Below are 27,500 nucleotides of genomic sequence, written 5' to 3'. Positions count from 1 at the left end.
ATTCAGAGACTTGTCCCGAAGCCACTCCTGCATTGTCTTGGCTGTGTGCTTAGGGTCGTTGACCTGTTGGAAGGTGAACCTGAGGTCCTGAGCGCTCTGGAGCAGGTTTTCATCAAGGATCTCTCTTTACTTTGCTCTGTTCATCTTTCCCTCGATCCTGACTAGTCTCCCAGTCCCTGCCACTGAAAAACATCCCCACAGCATGATGCTGCCACCATCATGCTTCACCGTAGGGATGGTGCCAGGTTTCCTCCAGATGTGACGCTTGGCATTCAGGCCAAAGAGTTCAATCTTGGTTTCATCAGACCAGAGAATCTTGTTTCTCATGGTCTGAGAGTCCTTTAGATGCCTTTTGGCAAACTCCAAGTGGGCTGTCATGTGCCTTTTACAGAGGAGTGGCGTGCGTCTGGCCACTCTACCATAAAGGCCTGATTGGTGGAGTGCTGCAGAGATGGTTGTCCTTCTGGAAGGTTCTCCCATCTCCACAGAGGGACTCTAGAGCTCTGTCAGAGTGACCATTGAGTTCTTGGTCACCTCCCTGACCAAGGCCCTTCTCCACCGATTGCTCAGTTTGGCCGGGCGGCCAGCTCTAGGAAGAGTCTTGGTGGTTCCAAACGTCTTCCATTTAAGAATGATGGAGGCCACTGTGTTCTTGTGGACCTTCATTAACGCAGAATTGTTTTGGTACCCTTCCCCAGATCTGTGCCTCGACACAATCCTGTCTCAGAGCTCTACGGACAATTCCATCCACCTCATGGCTTGGTTTTTGCTCTGACATGCACTGTCAACTGTGGGACCTTATATAGACAGGTGTGTGCCTTTCCAAATCATGTCCAATCATTAGAATTTACCACAGGTCGACTCCAATCAAGTTGTCTGAATACATAAGTAAATAAGGTATTTACGTTTTTGATTTTTTATACATTTGCAAACATTTCTAAAAACCTGTTTTCGCTTTGTCATTATGGGGTATTGTGTATAGATTGCTGAGGAAAATGTTTTCTTTAATCCATTTTAGAATAAGGCTGTAACGTAACAAAATGTGCAAAAAGTCAAGGGGTCTGAATACTTTCCGAAGGCACTGTATAGCACAGACAAAGCCTTAGAAAAAAAGAAAAATCCCATTGAGACAATGTGTCTTTGTGTGTTCATGGACAGGTGTGGGCATGTTGTGGTGTGTATCGTGTTATTTCTGTTGATTTGTGTTTGTAAATAAATAAATATCAAGGAAGAGACAATGTCCCCATAGGCCACAGAGTCCCTAGCTTAAAGCTACAGTCTGTGACTCAGCCTCAGCTGTGTTTTTGTTGTTTTTTCAAATCGCAGACTGTAGCTTTAAACAATGCAGCGTAGTGTGAGCAGCTGAATACACTGTTGGCTAAGTTCCTTTTACTGAACCCTCAACAAGTCATGTCTACTGTATACAGTGAGGGAAAAAAGTATTTGATCCCCTGCTGATTTTGTACGTTTGCCCACTGACAAAGACATGATCAGTCTATAATTTTAATGGTAGGTTTATTTGAACAGTGAGAGACAGAATAACAACAACAAAATCCAGAAAAACGCATGTCAAAAATGTTATAAATTGATTTGATTAATGAGGGAAATAAGTATTTGACCCCTCTGCAAAACATGACTTAGTACTTGGTGGCAAAACCCTTGTTGGCAATCACAGAGGTCAGATGTTTCTTGTAGTTGGCCACCAGGTTTGCACACATCTCAGGAGGGATTTTGTCCCACTCCTCTTTGCAGATCTTCTCCAAGTCATTAAGGTTTCGAGCCTGATGTTTGCCAACACGAACTTTCAGCTCCCTCCACTCCTTTGTTGCCTTGGCCGTGTGTTTTGGGTAATTGTCATGCTGGAATACCCATCCACGACCCATTTTCAATGCCCTGATTTGACGGTACATGGCCCCGTCCATCGTCCCTTTGATGCAGTGAAGTTGTCCTGTCCCCTTAGCAGGAAAACACCCCCAAAGCATAATGTTTCCACCTCCATGTTTGACAGCAGCATTCCTCCTCCTCCAAACACGGCGAGTTGATTTGATGCCAAAGAGCTCGATTTTGGTCTCATCTGACCACAACACTTTCATCCAGTTCTCCTCTGAATCATTCAGATGTTCATTGGCAAACTTCAGACGGGCCTATATATGTGCTTTCTTGAGCAGGGGGACCTTGCGGGCGCTGCAGGATTTCAGTCCTTCCCGGCGTAGTGTGTTACCAATTGTTTTCTTGTTGACTATGGTCCACGCTGCCTTGAGATCATTGACAAGATCTTCCCGTGTAGTTCTGGGCTGATTCCTCACCGTTCTCATGATCATTGCAACTCCACGAGGTGAGATCTTGCATGGAGCCCCAGGCCGAGGGAGATTGACAGTTATTTTATGTTTCTTCCATTTGCGAATAATCGCACCAACTGTTGTCACCTTCTCACCAAGCTGCTTGGCGATGGTCTTGTAGCCCATTCCAGGCTTGTGTAGGTCTACAATCATGTCCCTGACATCCTTGGAGAGCTCTTTGGTCTTGGCCATGGTGGAGAGTTTGGAATCTGATTGATTGATTGCTTCTGTGGACAGGTGTCTTTTATACAGGTAACAAGCTGAGATTAGGAGCACTCCCTTTAAGAGTGTGCTCCTAATCTCAGCTCGTTACCTGTATAAAACACACCTGGGAGCCAGAAATATTTCTGATTGAGAGGGGGTCAAATACTTATTTCTCATTAAAATGCAAACAATTTATAACATTTTTGACATGCGTTTTTCTGGATATTTTTGTTGTTATTCTGTCTCTCACTGTTCAAATAAACCTACCATTAAAATTATAGACTGATCATTTCTTTGTCAGTGGGCAAACGTACAAAATCAGCAGGGGATCAAATACTTTTTTCTCTCACTGTAGTAATGTGCATATCTGGTGTTTGTGTGTCTCTTTTACCACTCTCAATAGATCAAACAAACAATACCAGATACCAGTTTTCCACAGTCGTGTTGACAGTGATTTATCACAACGGTTGTCTTTTATCAAAGACCATTAGTCTCTCTCTCTCTCTCTCTCTCTCTCCTCCTCCCCCTCCCCTCCCCTCCCCTCCCCTCCCCCTCGTTGGCTTCATTGGAACTACAGGTTTTACTAAAGGCCCATGTGTTGTCTATCCTGACTGGAATTGATTTGGCTGGAATATCTATTGCTGCTGGACTGTTTCAGTGCAGGTTCTAGTCTACACACACACAAGCAAACAAATACACACACACACACACACACAATACAGACAGACACAGTCCCAATGGTCATCACTATCACCGTGGAGACCAAGCCTCTGCCCTCGCTCTTTCTTCCTGATCCATTTTTAACCAGCGCCTCTCCTCCTCACCGGGGCAACTGGAGGGAAACCAGAGACCACCGGTTGCCTAGCAACCACTGTACAGTAAAGACAAAGCCACTGCTATGGCTGAGATGGGTGGGCTTTGTTTCCTCAAACAGATCTTCAATCTATACAGTGTGTGTTTTTCAGGATGTACATTTAGAATGATTCAGTGTCTCTTTGTTGTAGAACAATAAAGAACAGATCATCTAAAAATTAAAAATATATTTGCTTCGATACAGAGGAAATCCACAGGAAATTGTCTATTCCAGGGGACCAATGGGGAAGCTTGTTTTGTTCACCGGCAGCCTGAAGAGCCAATAGGAGAGGAGATTTTATAAAACTACCTTCACCATGGATACATCTCCATTAATAGCTAGTGTTAAATGTGACTGGGAGCATGGGCTCAGTGTGTGTGTGTGTTCTGTTTGTGTCTGAGAGACAGAAATAGTGCCAAATGCTGGAGCTAAACCCCCCCCCCCCCTATTTCTCTATAGGCCTCAGTGAACCAATCACTACACAGTTCTAATGCTGCCACTATTTCTCTTTCTGTGTTGCTTTACAGATCTAGGGTTAGCCAAGGTAAAGTCCCCAATAGACACTGTGTAATAACTCCATCAGCCACCATCACTATACTAACCTACCCAGCCATGTAACTTACCTCTATACCACCTACCACCCCCATGTAATGCAATAGCTGGGCTGCATTCCATTCCTTCCAGGACCTAGTGCGCAATTCTCTTACAGCATACCTGCACATGTCCTAACTTAGAGAGTGGGAGTACCGAAAAAGAATGGAGAGGGACAGAGAGAGATTTAAATCATCTATGTTGATGCGCAAGTACATGAGCATTTGTTCTAAATGTGATGAACAGACAGAGACTGAACCAGGGCTGAAGGTTCATTCCCAGCTAGAGTCCCTACAGGAGATCTGAGAGGTCCATCTACACCAAGCCCTCAGGGCCTGTTACCCAGCCTGCCCTGAGATGTGTGTGTAGGCCTATATGTCTATAAATGTTTGTCTTCATGTCTAAATGTGTACATGGTATACGTGAGTGACTGTGTATTCCCACTAAACTCAAGCCCTCTATTAACCCCTCTACACCCCCCTCCCACACACACACACACACACACACACACACACACACACACACACACACACACACACATACACACACACACACACACACACACACACACACACACACACACACACACACACGACTGTGGAAAACAATCTGGTATTGTTTGTTTGATCTATTGAGAGTGGTAAAAGAGACACACACACATCAAATCTGCATATTACTATACACTACTTTCACCACCGCTGCACAGCCACAGCAATCCCCAGCCCAGCAGGACTCAAATCTCTCTTATGTACAGTGGGGAAAAAAAGTATTTAGTCAGCCACCAATTGTGCAAGTTCTCCCACTTAAAAAGATGAGAGAGGCCTGTAATTTTCATCATATGTACACGTCAACTATGACAGACGAAATGAGATTTTTTTTCTCCAGAAAATCACATTGTAGGATTTTTTATGAATTTATTTGCAAATTATGGTGGAAAATAAGTATTTGGTCAATAACAAAAGTTTCTCAATACTTTGTTATATACCCTTTGTTGGCAATGACACAGGTCAAATGTTTTCTGTAAGTCTTCACAAGGTTTTCACACACTGTTGCTGGTATTTTGGCCCATTCCTCCATGCAGATCTCCTCTAGAGCAGTGATGTTTTGGGGCTGTCGCTGGGCAACACGGACTTTCAACTCCCTCCAAAGATTTTCTATGGGGTTGAGACCTGGAGACTGGCTAGGTCACTCCAGGACCTTGAAATGCTTCTTACGAAGCCACTCCTTCGTTGCCCGGGCGGTGTGTTTGGGATCATTGTCATGCTGAAAGACCCAGCCACGTTTCATCTTCAATGCCCTTGCTGATGGAAGGAGGTTTTCACTCAAAATCTCACGATACATGGCCCCATTCATTCTTTCCTTTACACGGATCAGTCGTCCTGGTCCCTTTGCAGAAAAACAGCCCCAAAGCATGATGTTTCCACCCCCATGCTTCACAGTAGGTATGGTGTTCTTTGGATGCAACTCAGCATTCTTTGTCCTCCAAACACGACGAGTTGAGTTTTTACCAAAAAGTTATATTTTGGTTTCATCTGACCATATGACATTCTCCCAATCCTCTTCTGGATCATCCAAATGCACTCTAGCAAACTTCAGACGGGCCTGGACATGTACTGGCTTAAGCAGGGGGACACGTCTGGCACTGCAGGATTTGAGTCCCTGGCGGCGTAGTGTGTTACTGATGGTAGGCTTTGTTACTTTGGTCCCAGCTCTCTGCAGGTCATTCACTAGGTCCCCCCGTGTGGTTCTGGGATTTTTGCTCACCGTTCTTGTGATCATTTTGACCCCACGGGGTGAGATCTTGCGTGGAGCCCCAGATCGAGGGAGATTATCAGTGGTCTTGTATGTCTTCCATTTCCTAATAATTGCTCCCACAGTTGATTTCTTCAAACCAAGCTGCTTACCTATTGCAGATTCAGTCTTCCCAGCCTGGTGCAGGTCTACAATTTTGTTTTTGGTGTCCTTTGACAGCTCTTTGGTCTTGGCCATAGTGGAGTTTGGAGTGTGACTGTTTGAGGTTGTGGACAGGTGTCTTTTATACTGATAACAAGTTCAAACAGGTGCCATTAATACAGGTAACGAGTGGAGGACAGAGGAGCCTCTTAAAGAAGAAGTTACAGGTCTGTGAGAGCCAGAAATCTTGCTTGTTTGTAGGTGACCAAATACTTATCTTCCACCATAATCTGCAAATAAATTCATTAAAAATCCTACAATGTGATTTTCTGGATTTTTTTTCTTATTTTGTCTGTCATAGTTGACGTGTACCTATGATGAAAATTACAGGCCTCTCTCATCTTTTTAAGTGGGAGAACTTGCACAATTGGTGGCTGACTAAATACTTTTTTTCCCCACTGTAACTGTGTACAGCACATCTCCAAAACACACACAGATAAAAACAAATACACAAATATGGGCAGGTACGCACACACAAACAAAATAGTCACTAGTCAGCAGAGAATCGTTTCATACATTCCCATCCCCTCGGGCCACTGCACCCTATAGAACACACAACCTCTACAGAAGAGAGGAGTGAAAGAGAGGTGAGAGAGAGTGAAAGAGAGAGAGAGATAGAGAGAGAAAGGGAGAGAGAGAGAGAGCGAGAAAGAGAAAGAAAGAGAGAGAAAGATAGAGAGAAAGAGAGAGACAGAGAGAGAGAGAGAGAGAGAAAGCCAGACTACGAAAAACGCAGAGAAAGAGACAGCAGCAAGCACCGAACAATAAAATCGATGGAGAATGCGTTTCTCAAAGCAACACCAATAACGCTCATCTCTCCTTCTCAGTCTCCGCGCACTCTCTCTTTCTCTGTACAGTATTTCTCCATCCTCCTCACTCCTTCCCCCTCTCTGTCTCTCTAATCATTCTTTCCCCTTCTCATTCCCCGTAGACTTACCTTTCTTCCGAAGGGGGTATTCCGTACGAAAGGTCTTGGAGAAAGGAACACTCAATTCCACCAGCTCTTCTCTGTCTTCCCCCAGAGCTGTGTGCTCCCCCTCTCCTTCTCAGAGAGATGGGCTAATACATGTCGCTCCTTTTAGCTGTGAGTCACAATCCAGTCCAGCAGTAAGTAGCAGAGAAGAGGAGGAGTGTGCCCTCTTCTCTCTGTCTCTCTCTCTCTCAACTCCCCCTTCTCTCTCTCTCAACTCCCTGCTCGCTCTCTCTCTCTCTCAACTCCCCGCTCTCTCAACTCTCCGCTCTCTCTCCTCTCGCTCTCTCTTCTCTGTCCAGATTCCAGAGGTTTTCCACCGTTCTGCCACTCCTCCTTCCTCCTTACTCCAGCTGCGGCAGAGAGACTGGCTCTCCTACATCTCTGCCTGAAACCCCCGCTCTACTCTGCTCGCTCTTTCTCTCTCTCCACCTCGTTACTATGGAGACGCGGGGCTCATGCACACTGGCTGCCGGTGTAGGTGAGTGAGAGAGTGAGTGAATGAGTGTGTGTATGTGCCTAAATGAGTGTGTGTGTATATGTCAGTGCATACCAGTAATGCAGAGCTCCTGTGTATCCCTGCATATCTCTCTACCACTCTCCAATGAGCTAAGTCACCCTTTATAATCTGACACCACACGACAGCCAATAATAGAATGACATGAAGCTAACGGAGCAACAGAGCACAGCTGACTGAAGCACTCTCTTTCCCTCTTTCTCATAGTCTCTCTCTCTCTCTCTCTCTCTCTCTCTCTCTCTCTCTCTCTCTCTCTCTCTCTCTCTCTCTCTCTCTCTCTCTCTCTCTCTCTCTCTCTCTCTCTCTCTCTCTCTCTCTCTCTCTCTCTCTCTCTCTCTCTCTCTCTCTATCCTCCACATTCTTTCTTGCAATGTCCATGTTGACCTCAGGTTCTCTGACTCCTTTGGGGTTTTCCACAGAATATCATCATCGTAAAGAGTTATGTAATGTTTGGGTACAGGACTCATATGTTGAAACTTGAATTAAACACACACATGCGCACACAGAGATGGGACTTGACAACAGGTGTGTGTGTGTGTGTGTGTGTGCGTGTAATACATTAAACATCTAGCTTGGCTTTGCGTCATCCCATTCCTAACTATAAGTATAATTCATTTGATACTATGTTTAAGTGATAATGCACTCAAAGCCGGTGTTTGGAGGATATATTGGCATGGGTGTTGGTAGGCCCGAAACAAAGTCGAGGGCCGGCAAACCGTGCCAATATATCCTCCAAACACCGGCTTCGAGGGCATTATGACTTTTATACAACGGGTTACCAACATATTAAAATAATGATTTACATATTTTCATAAAAAACGTTATTTTGATTAATTTATTCATACTATTTCAGATATAGTCCCAACACAAATCTAGGGTTGCTACCCAAGCCAGCTGGTCGTTCGTTCTATCGGTTCAGTTGGCAGAGACGCGACCCAGTCGTTAAGTCTTTTTGTTCTGTATCTACGGACGCGACCCAGTCGGTCGTTCTAAATGTTCCATTGCCATACTGGCTGGCAACGTTATTATCCCTTGCTTGTTAGCTAGCCAACTACGGCTAACTTACAGTCACATCAAACAGTACAGCCAGAATAACAGCAAAGTAGCTGCATTTGTGTTTGTTTAAGCTGTTTTCTAGTGACATTTATTTGGATACATCCATAACAATGAGCTAATGATGCACGATTTTGCCTGGCATAGAAAATGTGCTCTCTCATCAGGAGACTGTTGTTCAGAGGAGCTAGCCAACAACACAGCTAACACAATAACTTCAAACTGAAGCTGGAAAGACTGCAAACTAGCTGCATTTCATTTAGTTTCACCTATATTCTATTTAAATTTCTTTGTATATATCCATAAAAATGATGCCAGCTGATTCATGATTTCGACTGGCTGAGAAAAGCTGTCTGCCTGTCTGTCTCGTCCCGACTCCCAACACGTTCATTACTATGTATGGGACAGCTGGAGATCGAATTTCAATATTGAAACAATGTTGCAAATGCCTGAGAGACAGACAGCAAGGTTTATACAAATCTCTGCTGTTGAAAACCAAATGCTAGTCTAAAAGAAATGTGAGAAAATGTCTAGATGCTTTTTATAGTGGAGATCAAGTTTATAAATTGCCTGGCTGGGCTGATGAGACAGTGGATTGTGCAGTCAGATGGAACATAGGAAATAGGCATTTTAACATCATAGCTTTAGCCGGTGGTAATTTATGGGATTAGAACGACCCATTGTATAATCTACAGTAGTATAAAATGTTACAGCATCTCTCACTACACCTCCTACTCTATTCTACCATAGGGGGGTGTTGTGAATCCAAACAGGATGTAACAAACAATGCTTAGAGAATGTAACATAGTAACACATGCAGCACTGTCCAGTCCTCAGGCAAAACCACCCACACACCAATTAACACCAAGTACTAACGTTACTCACTCCTCTATCAAGATAGCCTACAAGCAGTACGCATTCAACACACACATAAACATGTACACACACACACACACACCCACCCGTATGCACACAACCGGAACAGTACCCATATGCACCACACACACACACACACACACACACACACACACACGCACGCACATACATACGCACGCACACCCTCCTACATAGAATCATCCTAACACAAAACATGCATTAAGATTCAATTATTTGCATCTTAGAAGCGCGTCCAACTGACCAGCAGTGTGTGTGCTGTGGCTAACGAAGGCAGGAACCATCTGGTGGTGTGATGGGAAACAATCTGTGTATTTGGAGAGGTGACAGAGAAGGTGACACACACGCATACACACACTCACACTGTGCATTTGGACAGGTGACAGAGAAGGTATGAAATACACAAACAAAGGGACACATCTGATTTAAAATCCTCCATCCTCCATTCACATACATAATCTCTATGGTAACTACTAGCTGAGGCGTCATGGCAACAGGGTAGAGCTGGGATAAAAAGGCTAAACTATTATTACTGGCTTGATGACTTATTGACCGGCCACCATTATTGTGTTCAAGACTGGATATTAGCCAAGCAGAATGGGGAACAGTGTGTGTGTGTTTGCGGGCTGTCTTATTGCTATTTCCCCTTCAATGGGAATATTATAAGATCAGTGAGGAATGCAGAGAGACATGTCCAACCTTGTGGGAGTATGACACACATACACATACACAGACACACACTAAGAATGCAGCACTGAGCACCCTAAAGGCCTCCTGTAGCTCAGTTGGTAGAGCATGGCGCTTGCAACGCCAGGGTTGTGGGTTCGATTCCCACGGGGGGCCAGTATGAAAAATGTATGCACTCACTAACTGTAAGTCGCTCTGGATAAGAGTGTCTGCTAAATGACGTAAATGTAAATGTACAGTACTAACCCAGAAACACACCCTCACATGCAAGTACATGAGCATGAAGCAATACACAGCCACCTAAAAACACTCACCTGTTAGCCCAGGTAGACATCACTAGTAGTCCCATTTAACAGAAATAACCTCTGCTTTCAACGAGATTTCACAGCTTTAACACACACTCCCCAAAATGTATTCTCTGTCTGACAGTGTTCATTTCGTCAACAAAAATAGTGATTCGTCAAACACCTTTTTTTCAGTGGCAATTGACAAGACTATAACATATTCATTTTAGTTGACTAAAACTAAACGAGACAAAATTATCTCTGTGACAAAAATCTGACTACTAAGTGGACTCTACAATAGTTTTTGGAGAGATTGAGAGCTTGTATGTGATAAGCACAACTAATATTAGCAGCACAGATGTGCAGCTCAGTTCTGTTCAGCAGTGGGAAGGACGCGTCACACGGCTGGTGAGCTGCGGTGGAGCAAGCGATGAGTGTGGGCAGACCAGCAGACAGGCTCCTCTTCGGCTCCGCCTCCGATTACACACATTGCGCAGACGACTCTCTTGCTTCACCTTAGCTAACCAGTCTTCTAGTTATCTACCAGACTTCTAGTTAGCTACCATCGTCTTGTTTCTAATTCAAAAGACATTACCCATAATGGCGCTACGTTTTTTTCTTTCTATCGTGCATTCGCAGACATTCATAAAGCCTATCGCGGGCCATTCTAAAACTAGGCTACATGCAGACCAGACCGTTAACCATTTGTTTAGGCTACACCTTGTTCAGTCATGTTACCTCATTAGCTAGCTATAGCTAACAACTTGGGGTGCGTTCAGCAGGACGCAACATTTTGGAACGTTCAGACAGAAATATGCTATGTAAAACAAACATGCCTCTCTGACATGTTGAATAAGGAATAACGTCAGCTCAATTCATGGAATTTCTATCTGCAACGTTCGATAAAGTTTTCCAACTAAACGTGGCCCTGGTAACGTTACCAGTAGCCTATATGCAAACATTTGGTGGCACAGAAAGAAAGGCAAAATGGATGGCAAACAAAATGACTAAGACTAAATCTAAAAAAAGAGTGCCAAAATTAACTGGTCTGAGAGCGTTAGGAGTCTCACATTAAGAGGGAGAGATCCTGGGGGGAAATAACAGCAACTTCTTTGCCACTTTAACTCTCTAGAAAGCGTTCCAATCACAGTGAATTTCCTAATTACTCCATTCTGTGCTCTCAGAGCCTTTTCCTCCTCTAGTTGTCTTAATGGAGTGTTGCCACTCTTTGTCTGCCTGACAACAGGGAGGAAGGCTGAAAGGAAAGGGTGTGGCGCCATCTTGTGCATGGTTATGTTACTGTAGCTGTCTCTCCAACATCCAGCCACATCATAGCAATAGTACTAACTCTATAAGTCTGTTTAAATGATTCCATAATACTGATTCTACATGTCTGCTTCAATAATTCATTTTACATTGCATTTACATTTTAGGCATTTAGCAATAAGTGCCTTGCTCAAGGGCACATTGACAAATGTTTAACCTAGTCGGCTCAGGGATTCGAACCAGCGACCTTTCGATTACTGGCCCAATGCTCTTAACCGCTAGGATACTTGCCTATTCCACTTTGAATGAGTCTGCATTCTTACCAATCCCATGTCTAGTATGTAAGCGGCTTTGAAAGGAACAAGGGTAAAAGCTAAAAGTCTATCTTAAAGCTCAAAACAGATCTAAATCAACTAGATCTCTGTGGCTCAAAAGATTTGAGCGTTTTGTCTATTGGAATGATTTAGACTTTTCTTACCACTGTGGTGTTCAGTAGTTACACAACAGAAGAATAGATGTTGGTGCTACCTGAAATCATCCAATTAGAATGCTCATTTATGTGTTCCATTTCAATATGGTTGGACATTTGGTGCCTCCTCATAGTCATCAAGCAGGTGGTTTAAGTGTTTGACATTTATTCTGTGAGATGGCAATCTGTTCTAAAGACGTAAGCATTGACATTATCTCACTGACAGTTGCAATAAGTAAGCTCTTGCAACCGGTCTATCAAGTCAGTTGTGTGTGTGTACGTATGTGGAGAATAGGAAGGATTAAGAGGTGTTTCTGGAGCAACACTGTTCTAATCCCACAACAGCAGGCCTGTATACATACGTACACACACACACAGACCTAGTTCTATTTTAAACCTTTCCACAATGCCCTTCGTTTCTCCATTGTCTCGCCGGTCGCCAAAGAATCTGTGGCCCATAGCGATTATAAAGTGATTTACTGGGAAAGCAATCGAGAAACTATTCTCCCCATCTCTCCCCCCCCCCCCACACACTTTATTGTAATGGTAAACATATATTTACATTGCCAAAGCAATTGAAATAGATAATAAACAAATGTGAAATAAACAATAAAAAATTAACAGTAAACATTACTCTCACAAAAGTTCCAAAAGAATAAAGACATTTCAAATGTCATATGTGCAAATAGTTCAAGTACAAAAGGGAAAATAAATAAACATAAATATGGGTTGTATTTACAATGGTGTTTGTTCTTCACTGGTTTCCCTTCTCTTGTGGCAACAGGTCACAAATCTTGCTGCTGTGGTGGCACACTGTGGTATATCACCTAATAGATATGGGAGTTTATCAAAATTGGATTTGTTTTCAAATTCTTTGTGGGTCTGTGTAATCTGAGGGAAATATGTGTCTCTAATATGGTCATACATTTGGCAGCTCAGTTTCCACCTCAGTTTGAGGGCAGTGTGCACCTAGCCTGTATTTTCTTGAGAGCCAGGTCTGCCTGCGGCGGCCTCTCTCAATAGCAAGGCCATGCTCATTGAGTCTGTACATAGTCAAAGCTTTCCTTAATTTTGGGTCAGTCACAGTGGTCAAGTATTCTGCCACTGTGTACTCTCTGTTTAGGGCCAAATAGCATTCTAGATTGCTTTTTTTGGTTAATTCTTTCCAATGTGACAAGTAATTCTCTTTTTGTTTGATCATGATTTAGTTGGGTCTAATTGTGCTCTCTCTATCCAGTAGCCAGTGTTAAGAGCATTGACCTCTCCATCATCCCAGAGACAGTCCTCCTATACTCATTATAGGGGGTTCTCTCTGTCTCCAAACACACACACACACACACACACACCACGTCTTTCCCATCCTCTTTCCTGTCCCCAGTGTCAGTGTGGCGCAGTGGAAACCCCCTAACCCAAATGTAATGGTACTGACACACACAAACACACTCCAACACTCACTGAATACTGATAAGGCAACACCATCACATGAAAGATGTTAGAAAACTATATTGCACAATAACATGTGTAATTTGTATACAGTAATCAGGCGTAGGAAGCGGGGGTTGTGCTCTCAATGCTTGGTAGTGAGGAAACGCACACATACATACATACATACACACACACACACACACACACACACACACACACTGGAGTCACACTCTCAAGCATTAATGAAGTGATGTGTTTTAATTAATACCAGTGTGAGCGGTAGTCCCACATCTGACAGAGATGAACTATTGCACTGAAATGAACTCACAAATGCACAAACACACACAAACACAGAGGAGTGCACATAGACACACCACGCACACACATACACACACAGCTTTGTGCAGAAGTGAATCTCTTTGCCAGTCTCATCTCTACCCTCGTGTGGCTATAACTCAAACTACACCCTCCTCTAGCTATCAAACACAGGGGGTGCATCTCAATCTACTACAGCCGTTTCCTCTCCTCATCACTCTCCTCCATCTGAATAGTATACAAACGTCTAACAAACACCTTCTGTAATACGTTTCACCTCCCCATTTGTTTTCAGATCAGTTCAGAGAGGAGAGAGGAAAGGAGATGAGGAAAGGAGGCTACTTCAGACTATTGAGAATCATCCCACCCCCAGAAAAGAGAGCGGAGACAAGGAAAGCAGGCCACTGAGAGACTATTGAGAGACCCTGCACAGCGGTGTACACATCGCCCTGGACAAACAGTGTGGGTGGTTTCCCCGGTGTTGTGAGACATTGCATCCCAAGTGCTTATATAACTCCCTCTCTCTCCCCACCTCCTCCAGTGGATCAGTCATCCCTTTATACTGCACTGGAGAGGAGAGAAAATACACCATCCTCCTCTCTTCTCACAGAAACCAGCAGGCACTCGATTCAATCAACTCTGACCACTAAATACAGGAGGTGTGTGTGTGTGTGTCTGTGTGAGGATGTGTGTGTCTGAAACTTGACATGATCGCACAGAAAGTGCTTACATATAGTAGCATAGCTCTGAACAACTCAGATGAACTAGGTTGCTGTTACAGTTCAGTAGAGTACAATAAGTACTGAACAAAAATGCCAACCAACCAACCAACCCTGCAACCAACCAACCAACCAACCAACCAACCAACCAACCAACCAACCAACCCTGAAACCACCCAACCCCCCAACCAACCAACCAACCAACCAACCCTGCGACCCACCAACCCTGAAACCCACCAACCAACCGACCCTGCAACTAACCAACCAAACAACCCTGCAACCGACCAACCAAACCTGTAACCAACCAACCCTGCAACCAACCAACCCTGCAACCAACCAACCAACCCTGCAACCAACCAACCCTGAAACCAACCAACCAACCCTGCAACCCACCAACCAACCCTGCAACCAACCAACCAACCAGCCAACCAACCAGCCAACCAACCCTGCAATCAACCAACCCTGAAACCAACCCTGCAACCAACCAACCAACCCTGCAACCAACCAACCCTGAAACCAACCAACCAACCCTGCAACCCACCAACCAACCCTGCAACCAACCAGCCAACCAACCCTGCAATCAACCAACCCTGAAACCAACCACCCAACCAACCAACCAACTACTCACTCACTCACTCACTCACTCACTCACTCACTCACTCATTCCCCAACCAACCAACCCTGCAACCCACAACCAAGCGGTGTGTTCCAATGATCCAAAGGTGACCAAATCTGTCAGGGGGACACAGAGCGCCGGAAGTGATGTCACAGCATGTGACCACCACCTCCGCTTCACGTGTCATTTCCCCCTTCTCTTCTCCTGGAAAACGATCTGTTCTGTGGGTTAAAAAGAGATCCTAATAAACAAACTAGAAAAGGAACATTTACTGACAGAAAAGTGTGTGCTTGCTTCTACTGTCTTATTCAGTCAGTATTTCTATAGTAATGCATGGGGAATAACAGTAGTGTGCTTTCAGCAAGCACATTAACAACCAGTAATAACCAGTAATAGACTCACATTGATGAGTTCTATCTCCCAGATCTTCTTGACCAGTTCCATGGAGGTGTATCCGTTGATGAGGAAGGACTTGGTGTAGTCTCCCAGCTCCAGAGACTCCAGCCACTCAGCCACTGACGTGGGGTTGTTACCGTCATAGCCGATAGGACGCACCTGGAGGGGGAAGGCGGAGGGGACAGACTGACACTAGATGATATGAAGAGCATTGATACAGGACACTCTAAAACTAGGGCGGAAAGGAGGGAGGGAGGCAGAGAGGGAGGAAAGGAGGGAGGGAGGCAGAGAGGGAGGAAAGGAGGGAGGGAGGGAGGCAGAGAGGGAGGAAAGGAGGGAGGGAGGCAGAGAGGGAGGAAAGGAGGGAGGGAGGGAGGCAGAGAGGGAGGAAAGGAGGGAGCGGAGAGGGAAGGAGAGACTGTCAACTAATGGCAGATACATAGATGACATAAAAACTACAGTGCACCATCAAAGGCTCAAACACTGGACAAAGGCAGATGGAGGGAGGGAGGGAGGGAGGGAGGGAGGGAGGGAGGGAGGGAGGGAGGGAGGGAGGGAGGGAAAGGATAGCCTTGCTGCATATAAAATGCTGAATTTAATATAGACATTTTATATAGAAATGTAATATAAGATGCTGAATTCCATATCAACCCTTAGCACCCAAGGACATTATAAGCATTATAGAGAAAATCCCACCTAGCCATTCAAAGGGAGAGGCAGGGCTAGTTCCTAATTGCTTACAGAATAGCTATCTAATCCCTTCAGATCTACAAGGAGCGCAGGGGCAAAAGGTTTATTTAGGATTAAGCAAATGCATCTTATTTTTCCCTATTTGTACTTGGTGTGCTGTAGGCCTATGTGATGTGAGAATATATTCCACAGTAAGTATGTCTAGCTGCTTCCTTCTGCAATACAGTCAACACGACTTCAGAGGAGAAGAGTATTCCGCTTTTTCTCATAGAAGAGGATATATCTGAAGTAGGAAGGATTCGACATCCTACTTTTAAGAAGAGTTGGGACTTTGGGGTGAGCATATCGTGTGACATTTTCCTAAAATCTGCATCCTTTTTTCCACACAGTAAGGGAGAAGAGAGAGGCAGGAAGTGGGAGAGTATTTCCCTGTCGTTTGAAAACTTTGCAGGGATGAGAGGAGGAAAGTAATGACTGCAAGTTAAGGAGATTGGTTACCCAGAGTTCCTCTCTCTCTCTGTATTGTACCACGCCTGCTCAGCGCTCTCGCTCTCTCGCTCTCTCTCTCTCTCTCTCTCTCTCTCTTTTTGTCTCTGCTCCCTCATGCTCAATATCTCTTCTCTCTTTCCTGCTCTCTCTGTCATTTGAGCCTTCACTGTTTCATCCTCTCTCCTCATCCTATTTAATTCACATCTCTCACTGTCACGCCCTGACTCAGGGGACTCGTATATGTTGAGTCAGGGTGTGTATGTTCTATGTTGTGTATTTCTATGTTGGTGTTCTATTATGTGTAGATCTATGTTGGCCGGTGTGGTTCCCAATCAGAGGCAGCTGTAGCTCGTTGTCTCTGATTGGGGACCATACTTAGGCAGCCTATTGGCACTAGTGGGTTGTGGGATCTTGTTCCGTGTTAGGTATGTTGTTTGTGTACCTTGGACTTCACGTTTCGGTTCTTGTTTTGTCGTTGTATTTATAAGTCAAATTAACATGTATGCATATCACGCTGCGCCTTGGTCTGACCCGTTCATCAACGATCGTGACACTCACTTAGTTGGCTATATTGGTTGTGTGTGTGTGTGACTGCACATTAAAGGAAAGATTCAACCATTTTGAATGTTATATCGTTTTTGTGCATCTCTGAGTGATGTTCTATTGGCGAATAGCTCAGATACACATGAAAACATGAAATGACCCCGGGAATCGATAGAACATCGCTCAGAGATGGACAAATACGATATAACATTCAAAATGGGTGAATCTTTCCATTAACACAGTAAGGGCAAAACAGATTTTCTCTATTTCATTTAGACTGGTGTAGAGCTCATCTTCTAATGTTATCCCCTCCACAGAATCCTAATGATGTTACAGTCATTTTTACTTTGTAGTACACACAAACGCACGCGCACACACACACACACACACACATACACACACACAGTACTGACCCTGGGCAGTAGGCGTATGGCCTGTAGCAGCCTCTGTCTGTGGGATGAGTTGAGGATCCCGATCTCCAGCAGGTCCTGGTCCTCCACCACGTTACTGCCCTGCATGGGGAACATACACATGACATCATCAGTCTATTGATCAGTGACATCATCAAACTGAGACAGAGTGGCTAAGCGGCTTCAGTGAGCCAATTTGTGTATCTCTCATGCAGAGACTTCTGTTCACTACTCCACCCATCCCAATGCCTTGTTGTGAGGGGTATCTTGCATAAATGGCTACCACGCATGCACGCAAGCACGCACACACGCACCCCCCCCCCACACACACACACACCTGGCCCTTCAATCAGCACCATGCTGAGTTCCACATTTAATTAATCTGATGTGAGACCTTTAGAGACCTATCACTCTCCTCTCCTACTGAGACACAGAGAGAGAGAGAGTGAGACAGAGAGAGAGAGAGAGACAGAGAGTGAGACAGAGAGAGAGAGAGAGAGAGAGAGAGAGAGAGAGAGAGAGAGAGAGAGAGAGAGAGAGAGAGAGAGAGAGAGAGTGAGACAGAGAGAGAGAGACCGAGAGAGAGAGAGAGAGAGAGAGAGAGAGAGAGCGAGAGAGCGAGAGAAAGAGAGAGAGAGAGAGCGAGAGACAGAGAAAGAGGGGGAGAGAGAGACAGAGAGAGACAGAGAGACAGAGAGAGAGAGAGAGAGAGAAAGAAAGACAGACAGACAGACAGACAGACAGACAGACAGACAGACAGACAGACAGACAGACAGACAAAGACAGACAGAGAAAGAAAGAAAGAAAGACAGTGAACAAAGGACAGAGGAGAGAGGGAGAGATAGACAAAGAGAAAGACAGAAAGAGAGAGTGTTTGAGAGAGAGAGAGAGAGAGAGAGAGAGAGAAACATAGAGGCACCAGAGAGATGAGGTGTTGAGGGTTGTCTCTCTGTGGAGCCCCAGCCTCAGGCTGTACTAAAGCCCAGACACAGATCACACCTGGTAGGGGATTGAACTTGTCACTCCTCCACATCTCTTTCCTCCCCTCTCTTTATCTCCCTCTCTCTTTACCTGGCTAGACAATAACACAGATAGCTATCGATCTGGAGCACTGAAGAGAGGGATGAAGGAGGAATGGAACGGCAGATTCTCACGGCCATCTTTTTAATTTAATCCTCAACGTGATCCTCTAACCTGCTGCACTCTACAGACCAAGAGCCATTGGCTTATGTTGTATTTATGTACTGTATGGGGAGGTATATTAGGGTAGTGTGATGCTATTGTATTATATTAGGGCATAAATAGAGTTGTATTGAATTTACTATATGGGGAATAGGGGGCCATTTAAGACACACACAGCCTCCTGCAGTGCCCTTGTGCGATAGACCTCTCAGGCTGATTAAGAGAGCCCAGAACACCCAGCATCTGTTACAGTCACCGCCCTACACGCCAGACCAGAGTAATGGCACCCAGAGCCGGGGCAGAGATGGATGGCTGGGGCTTCAAAGACATGACTAATCGCTCGCCGCTGGTCTCTGATAGGTGGAGATAGAGAGGCTGAGGGTGTTTGTCTTGTTCTGTCTGCCCTTCTTTTCTATTAATAGAATTAATAGTATCTCTCTCTCTTTCCCTCCCTCCCTCTCTCTCTCACACACACACAAACACACACACACTATGGTTGCGTTTAGACAGGCAGCCAAATTCTGATGTGATTGGTCTTTTGACCAATCAAATCAGATCTTTTCACATCAGATCTTTTTCAGAGCTGATCCGATTGTTCAAAAGACCAATTAGTGGGAAAAAAATCTGAATTGGGCTGCCTGTGTAGACGCACCCTATATAATCACTTCATCTGATCTCTGCTCTGGGGTTCCATTACATTTTCAACATTGACCCCTGAGCTAATGATGACATTAGTGGAGTAGGTAGAGTTTCCCCTAACAACCCGTAGTCAGGGATGATATTATTTTCTCAACTTCATGACAGTAAAGGTTAGGAACGGGATAGGTTCATCTGGCTAACTTCTACCATGACCTACTCTATCATTGGCTGCATCTCAATGGTTAGAAACGGCTCTTTTCTCATCCACTTCCCTTCACGACCATTCATTGCAAAGGCCTTGATCAATTACAGCAATATGTTGAAAACGTATCTGGTCCTATCTAGGAAATGAGACAAGGAAAGGAGAAGAGGAAAGGAAGCTGTTAGGCTAAGTATATAGAAATGCAATGTATAGAATAAACATAACTTCTGGAAGAGAAGGTCTTTAAAGATGTTTGTTCTATATACATTTTCTATAACATTACATTTCTATACCCTCGCTACGCTGCACAATTCAATGCTGTGATACTCGTTCAACACCGCACACTGCTGCTCATGCTCCCAGGTGATTTTGATGTACTTGTTCAACACACCATGAAATATCGCAATATCTCTGTGTGTTAATTTAATATAACAAATAATAATACACTTTACTCAAAGTAAGTGCTTTTCATTAACAGCAAAAATCTCATCCACTTCACTGTGTCAATTCAATTGAACTGTTGATAGGTCTATTATCACGACCATAGTAGTGCTTTCCCACAATGCTTTGGGTCAGGCTTCCCTTAAAAGGCAGAAATGTAAATTCATACAGCCCAGGGTTTATATGCCACAACCAAAGTGATAAAGGGAAGACATTTATATTCAGTAACGGTACTGAAATCCATTATCGAGACCAACAGGCGCTCAACGACTAGCTAGTACAAATCACTCAATTTGTCTCTGTCGGTCTCTCATTCTCCGTTTGGATCTCTTTATGCTTCTCTCTCTCTTTTCATTATACCCCCTCTATCTTTCAGGCCACACATTGATTCTCTCTCTCTCTCTCAATTCAATTTCAATTCCAATTTCAATTCAAGGGGCTTTATTGGCATGGGAAACATATGTTAACATTGCCAAAGCAAGTGAAATAGATAATAAACAAACGTGAAATAAACAATAAAAACATTTAAAGTAAACATTACACTCACAACAGTTCCAAAAGAATAAAGACATTTCAAATGTCATATGTGCAAATAGTTAAGGTACAAAAGGGAAAATAAATCAACATAAATATGGGTTGTATTTACAATGGTGTTTGTTATTCACTGGTTGCCCTTTTCTTGTGGCAACAGGTCACTAATCTTGCTGCTGTGATGGCACACTGTGGTTTTTCACCCAATAGATATGTGAGTTTATCAAAATTTGGTTTGTTTTCGAATTATTTGTTGGTCTGTGTAATCTGAGGGAAATATGTGTCTCTAATATGGTCATACATTTGGCAGGAGGTTAGGTTTTACTCTATGTTTTTACTTTATTTTGTTTAGCTACGTCGGCCTTTCTCAATAGCAAGGCTATGCTCACTGAGTCTATACATAGTCAAAGCTTTCCTGGGTCAGTCACAGTGGTCAGGTATTCTGCCACTGTGTACTCTCTGTTTAGGGCCAAATACCATTCCAGTTTGCTCTGTTTAAAAACAAAATCTTAAAAGTAATTATCTTTTTGTTTTCTCATGATTTGGTTGGGTCTAATTGTGTTGCTGTTGCTGTCCCAGGGCTCTGTTTGTGTTTGTGAACAGAGCCCCAGGACCAGCTTGCTTAGGGGACTCTTCTCCAGGTTAATCTCTCTGTAGGTGATGTCTTTGTTATGGAAGGTTTGGGAATCGTTTCCTTTTAGGTGGTTGTAGAATTTAAGGTCTCTTTTCTGGATTTTTATAATTAGCGGGTATCAGCCTAATTCTGCTATGCATGCATTATTTGGTGTTTTACATTGTACACGGGGGATGTTTTTGCAGAATTCTGCATGCTCTCTCTCTCTCTCTCTCCTCTGACAAACAGAATTGGGGGTTAGCGGTAGCATGGGGCAAAAGGCTTAATACAGAGGGCTCCACAAGGAGAATGGGCTAATTTATTTACTACATACTAACTATTGCACACACACATGCACACACACACATTACACACATGCGTTTACCAAAACACACACACACACACTGCTGCATTATCTAGTGGTGTGTCTATGCCGGGAGAGAGATCTGTCTCCATTTAAGCCCCTTCATAATGACCCCTTAATGTAAATACAGAAGTCATCTTCACCCATCTCCATGACGACAGGCACCAACCCCTCGCCCTATCCGTACATCAATCAAACCAACAGCTGTTCCTTACTGGCTGGTTAAGGTGACAGACCACACCCCCTCACAGGCCCTCTATTGTGGACAGAGAAAGAAGCTGAGTTCTCAAGGTAACAACAACAATCACCAAAGCTTGAGTAAAGTAGGGAGTGTGTGTGTGTGTGTATTGTTACGCGCATGAGTGTAATTTATGTGTGAATAATGTGTGTGTGCGTGTATGTCTCTGTTTCCTGTTGATCCCAGTAGGGTTTACTGCAGTGGTAGTGAGCAGTGTTAGGGTCAAATTCATTTAGGCTCTTGTCAATTCCAGCACATGAACTTGACATGCAACTGTAATGGAAAAAGCGGTCTCTCCATAGCATAGTTGTTGTTCCCATTTCAGTTTGCTGTCAATTTCATCTCCTGAATAGAGTGGTGCTGCATTATTTTTTTTACAAAAATGGCCACCATCAATTTCCAGCGTTTTCTTTCTCAGGCTCTTATGGTAACCAAATCAATCATTTATCTCCATCGGCCAACATCTCATGAATACGAAATGCTGTGTACCGCGTCAAGGTTTCCTAGTCGAAGGAAGAAGCTTAAACCGTTTCCCTCGCCGCTCGGCAGCTGAAACAGAAGATGAAAATACTTCCTAGCGAGTTAGTGTTGAAGCCGGAATGTTCCAGTGTCTGGGAAAGAGAGAGAGATAGAAACTAACAATAGGGAAGTTTGAAGTAACCCCAGTACTTGAAAGAGACTCGGCAGAAGCTCTGGCACGGCTTTATTCAATATTAATTATATCTAAAGGCATTTCACAGCAGGGGAAGAGATCGAAGATTTATAAAAATAAAATAAAAAATGAGACAGGCGAGGCGAGGATGAGAGAATTCCCCTGACTCTCAGAACTTCTGCCAGAGACCCTCAGCAGCTTTTGACTGGGAGCGAGCTGGACTAACATAGTATAATACTAATGGGTAGGGAATGACAGGGATAGGACGGTAGCGTCGGTGATGGTATGCGTGGGTGATGGTATGTGGGTCATTCTTGAATTACGGTGGCATTTGGGCAAGGAATTTTGGGAAACATTAACTATTAAAAAAAAAAAAATGTATTTGTGTACATCGTCCCATTCGAAATCAACTAACATGGTAGCTTAATGACTTTAAATAATTGATACCATTATGATAACATTGTGCAACCAGTAGGAATAGTAACACCAATGATGGTAACACCAATGAGACATTTGAGATAAATTAGGATTTTCTGAAATGGAGTCTTCACATGCTCAAATCTCTGGTCAACAAGCCTTCACAAACCATTTACTGAAGTGATTTGATTAATCATTTTGCTCACAATGTTATTTCCCTTCATTTAAATTGACTAACACCAAGTGACACTTTGTATTTAGACGCACCAAGTATGGCGCTGCAGTGGATAGCGGCCGTTTTACGAGCTCCCGACCATTTCTGCTATTTTGTGTTTTTTTTTAAAATGTTGATCTTAACTTATTTTGTACATTATGTCTCCGCCATCATTTCCTATGACATCACAACAGCGATCACTAACCTCCATTTGGATGAGGATTTATACCTCAACAAGTCGGCAGCTCTAGACATTCTGCTCACTCCGGACCAGGCCCTAATCCCTAGGAATCGAAAGAGGAACCGGCAGCGAAGAAGAGGCAGGCGAGGCGGCCTCCTAACGAGATTACGTTGGCGAACATGCATCGTCTAGACAGGACGACAGCCTTGGGTAAGGCTAGGGGGAGGGGTGTGTCTCTGTTAACAGGAGCTGGTGCGCAATCTCTAATGTTAAGGAAGTCTCCTGAGTTAGAATACCTCATGTAGACCACACTATTTACGAGAGTTTTCATCTATATTTTTCATAGCTATCTATTTACCACCACAAACCGATGCTGGCACTAAGACCGCACTCAACGAGCTGTATAGGGCCATAAGCAAACAAGAAAATGCACAAATATCAAATTTACATAAGTATTCAGACCCTTTACTAAGTACTTTGTTGAAGCACCTATGGCAGCAATTACAGCATCGAGTCTTCTTGGGTATGACGCTACAAGCTTGGCACACCTGTATTTGGGGAGTTTCTCCCATTCTTCTCTGCAGATCCTCTCAAGTTCTGTCAGGTTGGATGGGGAGCGTCGCTGCACAGCTATTTTCAGGTCTCTCCAGAGATGTTTTTTCGGGTTCAAGTCCGGGCTCTGGCTGGGCCACTCAAGGACATTCAGAGACTTGTCCCGAAGCCACTCCTGCGTTGTCTTGGCTGTGTGTGCTTAGGGTCATTGTCCTGTTGGAAGGTGAACCTTCGCCCCAGTCTGAGGTCCTGAGCGCTCTGGAGCAGGTATTCATCAAGGATCTCTCTGTACTTTGCTCCGTTCATCTTTGCCTCGAGCCGGACTAGTCTCCCAGTCCTTGCAGCTGAAAAACACCTCCACAGCATGATGCTGCCACCACCATGCTTCACCGTAGGGATGGTGCCAGGTTTCCTCCAGACGTGACGCTTGGCATTTAGGCCAAAGAGTTCAATCTTGGTTTCATCAGATCAGAGAATCTTGTTTCTCATGATCTGAGAGTCTTTAGGTGCCTTTTGGCAAACTCCAAGTGGGCTGTCATGTGCCTTTTAAGTGGCTTCCGTCTGGCCACTTTACCATAAAGGCCTGATTGGTGGAGTGCTGCAGAGATGGTTGTCCTTCTGGAAGGTTCTCCCATCTCCACAGAGGAACTCTAGAGCTCTGTCAGAGTGACCATCGGATTCTTGGTCACCTCCCTGACCAAGGCCCTTCTCCCCCGATTGCTCAGTTTGGCCGGGCGGTCAGCTCTAGGAAGAGTCTTGGTGGTTCCAAACTTCTTCCATTTAAGAATGATGGAGGCCACTGTGTTCTTGGGGACCTTCAATGCTGCATTAATGTTTTGGTACCCTTCCCCAGATCTGTATCTCGACACAATCCTGTCTCGGAGCTCTACGGACAATTAATTTGACCTCATGGCTTGGTTTTTGCTCTGACATGCACTGTCAACTGTGGGACCTTATATAGACAAGTGTGTGCCTTTCCAAATCATGTCCAATCAATTGAATTTACCTCAGGTGGACTCCAATCAAGTTGTAGAAACATCTCAAGGATGATCAATGGAAACAGGATGCACCTGATTTCAATTTTGAATCTCATAGCAAAGGGTCTGAATACTTATGTAAATAAGGTATGTGTTTGTTATTAGTAATACATTTGCAAAAATTTCTAAAAACCTGTTTTCGCTTTGTCAATATGGGGGATTATGTGTAGATTGCTGGAAAAATAAGAATATTTAATTCATTTTAGAATAAGGCTGTAACGTAACAAAATGTGGAAAAAGTCAAGGGGTCTGAATACTTTCCGAAGGAACTGTACATTGATTGGTTGATTAATCTTATGCTACACAAAAATAAATAACGTAAATTTTTCTAAACTAATCCAATCTGTTAGTAGTTGGACTTATTGCAACAGTTACTGAGATGGCTATTCTAGTTTAGATGATTTAGGTAGTCTCATTAATTAATCTTCCTACCCTGGCAGTCATTCTCAGGGCTCCAGACTAACATTTTCACCTGATGGCACTGGTGCCACTTACTTTTTCATTTGGAAGCACCAGACCATGTCTTGGTCGCACCCGAAAAAAATTGCAGCGTCACGCAATAGAAAAAAGAATTAACCTCTTACAAAGTCATTCACAGTGCTTTATTAAGAGGTGTAATAGACTACTGAGATGGCTGTAAAATAGTTGCTATAGAGCTCAATATTGAGAGTTGAGAAATAAGTAGAGAAATAGAAAGTATACCTACAGAAAGCTGAGAACCCCCCTCTCTCTTCAACAGTGACAACATTAGCTGCTTCCATTAGTTTCTTCCAAAGCTGTGTTTGTCCCGCAATTGGATTTTGAAATGTTATAGCCTACAACCAGAATAAATTATTTTCTCCCAGTGCGCGGGGGGAGGGAGTTAGTGTCTCATCACAGCAGCAGGCCCCAGCAAAACAGGCACAGGTGCAGGGCAGAGACTTTCATTCTAGAAATTATGAGGATAATGCACATTACTGTTTGACAAAATCATGGTTTCCTAAAAAAATTTGACGTTTGGAGTGAGGTGACCATGTAGAATGGGCAGCTCGCACTGTGAGACTATTCGCAAAATGTGACTAAATGGTTGCAGTCTAGAGTCCTGATTCTGAATGCAGGTGATTAAAAGTTCAAATTGTTGGATATCCTCACTCTGGCTGGATTCTAATAGGAACTACACATCACTTTGCAAGCCAGCAATATGTGGCTTGCAGGCTTAAATAATAAATAATAAATAATTGTATGTTCAGGCTTGATGCGGCCAGTAAACCAGGAGTTTCAGACCACTGTGTTAGGGTGTAACTAGGCCCTCAAAGAAAAGTCTTATGATATATGTAATGTATTGTCATAGTGAGATTAATTTAGAGGCACACAGGGAAATATCCAAATAAGGCAGAATACATTCTCAAATTGAATTGTATGTCCACATTTCAAGGTTGAGAGAACATACAATTCAACTTGAGAATATGCCCAAATGTTGAGCAAACTAAAAATCCTATTGCAGCTGGTTGCCTTGATATTTTAAGTTCTCAACATCTTATATACAGTATATACCGTATTTTTTTTACATTGCACTTGTACCGGTTCAAGCGTATTCTTCTCCAGTCAGACTGCAGCCAATATAACTGTATTACTAGGATAACAGACTCATTCTGTATGGAGATACAGGCATGGTGGCTGCTAGCTTGAATGTCAATTGGACATCCTCTCTTGTATAATACATTAATAAAGATTCTGCAGGGGCTGTAACAGAGCTGTACACATGCACAGACACACACACGCAGGTTTTGAGTCTTTTTGCATCATCATTCAAATGTTTGGTTATGTGATAAAGCTGTAAAAGATGGAGTAGGAAGGAGTAGGAACACACTCAAACATCCTTTCTCTCTCTCTCTCTATATATATATATATTTTTTTTTTTCTCTTCATGTTTTTCTCTTCTCTCTCTCCGTCATCCACCCCTCTCAATATTTTCTTTATTTCTTTACCTTGGTCTCCCTCCCTCTCTCTCTCCCTCCCTCCCTCCCTGTTGATAACAACACAGGTCCCTGAGTAGATGGTTGTTGCTGCACAGTGTTTTATGCTCTTCAGAAACAGAGCACACACACACACACAACCAAGCATGTGTTTACGAAGCATGTGACAAATACAATTTGATATGACACACACGTCTTGAACCAATACCACAAGCTCCCTGTCACGTATGATGAGTTTTAATCACGCACATGTCAAAGTACAGACCAAGCTAAAACATGTGTGACCTGTCACAGAGAGATCAATACACACACACACACACACACAGTGAAATGTCATGGAGGAAGTTCCTGCATACTAAATGTTACACATGTAGTCTCTCTCTCCACGCTACCAGAGATGAAAGAAGAGAAAAAAGGAGTAATGGGAAGCTGAAAGAGAGGAAGACACTGATAGTTCACAGAGTTGTGTGTGTGTTGGATTACGTTTGTTGCCTGTGTGTGTGTGTGTGTGTGTTTTGTACGTAGTCTGTGTGTTGTGCAACTGTCTTGTGGGACTGAGGGTGTACTGCCTGAGAGGAAGTGTGTTGTGTGGGATACGT

The 27,500-nt window shown here is 43.7% G+C and overlaps 1 protein-coding gene across 1 annotated transcript in view; it reads right to left on the bottom strand.

Annotated features, from left to right (window-relative positions):
- Window positions 1-27,500, bottom strand: part of LOC311129613 (ankyrin repeat and sterile alpha motif domain-containing protein 1B-like) — a gene marked incomplete at its 5' end in the record, with an annotated part of 61,490 nt that overhangs the window by 33,045 nt on the left and 945 nt on the right. The window contains 2 exon segments of the mRNA XM_084161954.1: window positions 15,558-15,710; window positions 17,687-17,785. Of these exon segments, the coding sequence (XP_084018080.1) occupies window positions 15,558-15,710; window positions 17,687-17,785 (252 nt within the window).

The sequence above is a fragment of the Coregonus lavaretus genome (assembly GCF_964263955.1).
Source record: "Coregonus lavaretus genome assembly, chromosome: 5".
NCBI classification, from domain to species: Eukaryota; Metazoa; Chordata; class Actinopteri; order Salmoniformes; family Salmonidae; genus Coregonus; species Coregonus lavaretus.
Note: the sequence above shows the minus strand (reverse complement) of the source record. Positions and strands in the feature narration are given on the sequence as shown.